Source organism: Saimiri boliviensis, chromosome X (assembly GCF_048565385.1).
Source record: "Saimiri boliviensis isolate mSaiBol1 chromosome X, mSaiBol1.pri, whole genome shotgun sequence".
Taxonomy (NCBI): domain Eukaryota; kingdom Metazoa; phylum Chordata; class Mammalia; order Primates; family Cebidae; genus Saimiri; species Saimiri boliviensis.
In genome coordinates, this window is record NC_133470.1 from 9,745,765 (window position 1) to 9,751,584 (window position 5,820).

The window sequence follows — 5,820 nt, forward strand, 5'->3', positions numbered from 1 at the left end:
ATATTCATGAATTCAGACTTCTAACCAACTTCTCCACGGTTAGAAATAGCCACAACTCTATCCCAGGCCCACCCTGGAAAGCAAAATAAAACTGCGTCCCCTGACACCTTTTCCTGGTTCCACCGGGCACAGGGTTGGAGAGGAACCGCCCTTCAGTGCAGGCAATGTTGGCACACCTTTTATGGGGCGCTGTGGCCCGTGAGATGAGGAAGGCAAGACAGGAGCAAAGGGGACTCAACTTATCTTTCGCTGGAGAGCCCCAGGGCCTGAGTGCACCATACAACCCGGAGTCACACAAGGCCCCCTTTCTTTTCTTTTTTTTTTTTTTTTTTGGTCTCACTGGGGACATCTACACGCACTATAGGCACTTCCTTTGCCCCTGTATGCCTCTGTCTTTTTAATTGGGATGAAAAACTCCTACTTCAGTGGTGGTTGTGCCCGGCACATATTAACCAACTTATAAATGTAGCTGCCCTGGGGCAGGAATTATCCTGGAACATCTTGACATCTAGAACATTAAGACTAAGTGGATTTAATTATCTGGGGAGAAGGAAGCAAGGCAATTAGAGTCACAGGTTCAACACCTGAGTTCAAGTACCTTCCTCATTTAAGAAAATCAATTCATGCATGGTTGAGGCAGAGAATAGCTTGAATCTGGGAGGTGGAGGCTGCAGTGAGCCGAGATCTCACACATCATTGCACTCCAGGGTGACAGAGTGAGAGACTCTGTCTCAACAACAAAAAAAAAAAAAAAAGAAAGAAAAAGAAAGAAAGAGAAGAAAGAGAGAGAGAGAAAGAAAGGAAGGAAGGAAGGAAAGAAAGAAAAGAAAAAGAAAGAAACGAAATGAAACAAAGAAAACAAAGAAAGACAATTCAGTGCCGTACGAAAACTGTTATTGAGCACTGTCCACCAGAGGCTGTGGAAAGCAAAACAGCCTAGCCCTCACACTCTTCCTGGTGATTCTCAGACACAGACTAAAAGGATAGGGGGAAGACTTTCATGTGCTCTTAGCATATATACCAGAGTGGCTACCAGCTGAGTTAACCCCATGATGGCTCTCTAAGCCTCAGTTTCCCCATCTGCAAACTTCTCATAGAAAGGTGGTAGGAAATACAGGAAAAAACAAATGTAAAACTCCTATTACAATGCCTGACTCTTAGAAAGTATCAACCAACAGGAGTTGTCATTTTTTATATGCTATAAAACTACCAAAAGATCTCGCTTGTATCAACATTTTGTAAGCAAAAATAAATACATATTCATATATTATTTATATCAAAATAATACATAATACTATATAAATGTCTCTTTGTAAGAGAAATAATATCAAGACACCTAAAATTTTTAATTCTAAACACTAAGACAATTATTATTTTATTATTTTTCCTCAACCCTCCATCCTAAGTAATATGAATAACAACAATAGAAAGAGCTAATTGTCAGGCACTCTCTGAAGCATTTAATCCTCCCAACAACCCTATGAGGTTGGTACTGCAATGAACCCATTTTACAGATGAGAAAATACCAGCACAGAAAGATTCACTCACATGGCCAGGGTCATGCAACTTTTAAGAATACCCCTTTGGTTTGCATGTCTTTGTATCTGCGCCACCCTTCCCTTCCCTTTCCTTTCTCTTTAGGTCTCCTGATCGGCTGGCAGGTCAAGCCCAATCATGGGAACTCTTTTCCTTTAAGCAGGTCATCTCTCTCTCTTCCTCTCTGTTCCCACCTGCCCTCTAGCAGTGTCTCAGCACCGTGGAAGGCTGCTTGCTACCGCACTGGAAAACTTCTCCAGACGTTTCCAAGTTTGCATTCATCCGCCTCCTTTGGAAATTGCTTCAGTGAGTCCTAACCCTTTCTGAGGAAAGGCCCTTGGGAGAAGAAAGCCATGAGAAGGTAGTGGCACTCCTTTGTCATCAGGAGACATCGGGAGGAAATAAATGATTTTCGACAGCATCTGGGTGAGGGGAAAATGGAATCGCAGAATCTGCGGAAACCGTGTCGGTACACGGCAGCTGCCAGCTAAACGGACAAGATCTTTGCTGTGTTTCGGCAATGAAATGGACTCCCAACAAGGAACAGGGGCGGGGCGGGCGGGGGAGGGGGGGGACTGTTACCAGACAGGTGACATTCAGTGCATGCACGAACAGATCCAGTGCCCCATTCGGAGGGCAGGAAGGCAGCCAGCCAGCAGAGCATTCACTAGGAAACCAGATGGTCACCTGCCCCTGCTCACCCCCACCTCCTTCCTCCCCAGGAGAAAGGAAGAAGTCAAGTACATGAAGAGACTGGAAAGTCCGAGTTGCTGGCAGTGGCATTCAGGGGTCTATACATAAGGTAAACTCTAATCCCCCGTGAGACAAAAGCCTGTGCCATAAAAATGATTGGCAAGGGGTTTCCAAAAACATTTCCTCAGGCCACAGAAAAGGAGAAAGAATAATTTGCACACTGCCTTGTCTCTTAGAAATAATCACAGCTAGGCCTCTTTATCACCGGCGAGTCTTTTTCCTTTTACACGCCATTTGCAGGCGCATTGCATGGTATTTGTAACTAATTTTCAGTAGCAAGTGGGTCGCTGGTAGTCACAGAGTCAGGTGCCATTTTGGAAACTGCTTCTCTCTAGCCGAATTTCTTATATTTTCAGATGCAGATGCACTTCAGAGATGTCCTAGTGCTGGAAACGCTGCCTGGAAAATATAGTTTGATTTTTGAATTTCACCTTAAGATGTTAGAGATCATGTAACTGTAGTGTTTGGAATTCAACCCAGGCCTCGTTACCAATCACTTTTATAATTTATGAAAATAAGGAAGAGGAAAGTAAAGAACTTCCTCATTGTCAGGCAGTAAGTCAATGGCAGAGCTTGAACTTGGCTTATTTTGCTAAGAGGGAGGTGTTTTACCATTAAATTACCCTACAGTCAGCAAATATTACTGTTGATTCGAGTGCTCACATAAATTATGCTGATAAAACAATGTGGATGTTACAGTGGTGAAACTTTCTCTTTTAAAATCACTTAAGGGTGCTTTACGTCCCACCCAAGGCAAAAGGAACGCCAGCGAGGAAGACAAAGGGGCCCGGGGTGGGGCGCAGGCACTCCACTGGTCTGAAAGCTGAGTCACAGGAATCGTACCCCTGCAGCGGACCAGGCCCTCCAGGGAGGGACACCGCGCCCTAGTGTGGAGATGTCCACAGTAGACAAAGACAGTTTCGCAGTAAAAGAATGCCTGTCACCGTAGGGGCCACCCAGACTGTTAGTTACTATGCCCTAGTCCCCAAGAGCAATTTTTGCGCTGCTGTTGCAAAAATTCATCATAGTGAAATGAACGTAAAAGGGGAAAATGTGTTATGAAGGAAGTGTTGGAGCGTGCTTTGCTCATTTTATTTATTCTTTTCGCCGTCGTTGTGGTTAGGGTGCACTAGTGGACCCCGGGTGGGGGTGGGGCTCCCCAAACGCCCCCAGGCCTCCGGATGCTTTTCTGAGACGCGGCGCGAAGGAGTTAAGGGGCCTGCGGGTGACATCACCTCATTTACATAGGAGTGCCCATAAATGGGCGCCCGCCGCACCCCGCCTGACAACTCGGTGGTGGCCACTGCGCAGACCAGACTTCGCTCGTTCGTGCGCCTCGCTCCGGTGAGCCCCAGGGCCCCTGCCTCCTTCCTCCTACCGCCCCCATCCCCTTCTCTGGGTGCTCGCCCTTCGCCCCTCATCATCCGCGTCCCTGTGAAGGCATCCCCTAAAGCGGAGCCCGAGTGGTTCTCCCCAGAAAGGCTGCTTTGGGGAGCTGGGGGATGCGAAACACCCTAGATGCTGGGTAATGGGGTGGGGAAATCGACGATTTAAGAACAAAACCGAAAAACTGGCGTTCTGCCATGCCGCTCGGAACATTTTAAAATTTCTTACTGTTTGTCCGGAAAGGCATTGTGCGTTGTCCGAGAGGCTGAGATACCGGGGAACAGACAGATCCTTTGTCCTGAGGCTCATCACCCGAGCCCCGAGTCCCGAGTCTCCTGCCAGCCTCGGACGGCTGCGCGGGCTGTATCTGTGCAGCCTGGCGGCGGCGGGTCTGTGCTATGACATTTTCACGGCCTTTCTTGCAGAGGCATGTATGCCAGGGCTGCCGAATTGCCGGGAGACTAGTCAGGACCGGCTTCGGCGCGTGCGGCTGCCGCTTTGTGTGCGGGGCTGGTTTGTGGCGGGCAACGAAGCGGGTAGGGCGGTGGTCGGAAGCTCCCGCCGCAGTCGCGGCCTTTGTGAGAGGACTGGAAAGCCGGACGCAGTCTGCATCCTTTGCGGAGAGGCCGTGGCTAGAAAATGGGAACGTTTTTGCGACCTGGGCTCCATTTTAGGAATTCTTGCCTGATTTTTCCCACTTGCACTCGGAAGTGGCTTTCCAATATTCTCTCGTTCTAGCCTGCCTTTAATTTTAAACGCCGTAATTAACAATTCGCAGTGATCAGTTTCCTTTATTCTGCAAGAATCGGCTTTGAAAGGCATCCGCCCTCTTTGGTCCCCAGCGTTTTGAAATATGGAGGGAGGGTGGAGGGGGGTGTCGCCTCTTTTTCTGTAGAAAGAGGAAGCTCGCGAGTGCGGAACGGCAGCGGGAGGAGGGCGAGGAGCGCTTTCAGGCTGCGAGTGGGAGGGCAGAAGCGCAGTTCCCAGCCCAGAGACGCAGGGGCGGGTGGCTCTTCCTCACGATCGCTCTTGGCTTGCCCCCTGCAGCTTTTCCTCCGCAACCATGTCTGACAAACCCGATATGGCTGAGATCGAGAAATTCGATAAGTCGAAACTGAAGAAGACAGAAACGCAAGAGAAAAATCCACTGCCTTCCAAAGAAAGTAAGCTCCGACCACCCCCATCTTTAGAAAGGCTGGGTGGGAGCGGCCGGTGGGAAGGGAGCGAGGGAGGGAGGGCGGTTGGGAGGGGCCGCGGGAAGAATTCGGGAGGGGGGAGTGCGGGGGAAGAGCCGACAGCTGATGAATGTGGCTTGCAAAGGTTAATTAAAAAAGGTTTTGCACCCAACATACACGGGGCTTTAGTAATTTAGTAATGGAATATTTAATATGCCATATTAATATACAAACATATTTATCCATTAAAATGTACTTCTATTTAGTATATTCAATATACGTATTTTATTGCATTATGGAATACCCGGATATACTTGCAGAATGTTTATGATTTGAAAAGACGCTTTAAATGAAAGCCCTTTAATCTATACTAGACTGTACTGAATCCTTTAATCATCTCCCTCCATCTTTTTTGTTTTTTCTTTCTGGTCACAGCGATTGAACAGGAGAAGCAAGCAGGCGAATCGTAATGAGTCTTGCGCCGCCAATATGCACTGTACATTCCACAAGCATTGCCTTCTTATTTTACTTCTTTTAGCTGTTTAACTTTGTAAGATGCAAAGAGGTTGGATCAAGTTTAAATGACTGTGCTGCCCCTTTCACATCAAAGAACTACTGACAACGAAGGCCGCGCCTGCCTCTCCCATCTGTCTATCTGGCTGGCAGGGAAGGAAAGAACTTGCATGTTGGTGAAGGAAGAAGTGGGGTGTAGGAAGTGGGGTGGGACGAATGTGAAATCTAGAGTAAAACCAAGCTGGCCCAAGGTATCCTGCAGGCTGTAATGCAGTTTAATCAGAGTGCCATTTTTTTTGTTCAAATGATTTTAATTATTGGAATGCACAATTTTTTTAATATGCAAATAAAAAGTTTAAAAACTTAGCTGGTGTGTCTGTTTGCTCTCTGGAAGGATCGGGGATGAAACCTTTTTAAAGAGGCCTGCCTCTTGGTCCACTCGGGAGGGACAAGCATC

The 5,820-nt window shown here is 47.6% G+C and overlaps 1 protein-coding gene across 1 annotated transcript; it reads left to right on the top strand.

Moving 5' to 3' along the window:
- Positions 1 to 3,537: 3,537 nt before the first annotated feature.
- On the top strand, positions 3,538 to 5,501 carry TMSB4X (thymosin beta 4 X-linked). The gene is given in 4 exon segments (XM_010336409.3): positions 3,538 to 3,614; positions 3,616 to 3,633; positions 4,723 to 4,838; positions 5,286 to 5,501. Coding segments are annotated over 4 exon segments (234 nt in total). The 5' UTR covers positions 3,538 to 3,549; the 3' UTR covers positions 5,321 to 5,501.
- The last annotated feature ends 319 nt before the right edge of the window (positions 5,502 to 5,820 follow it).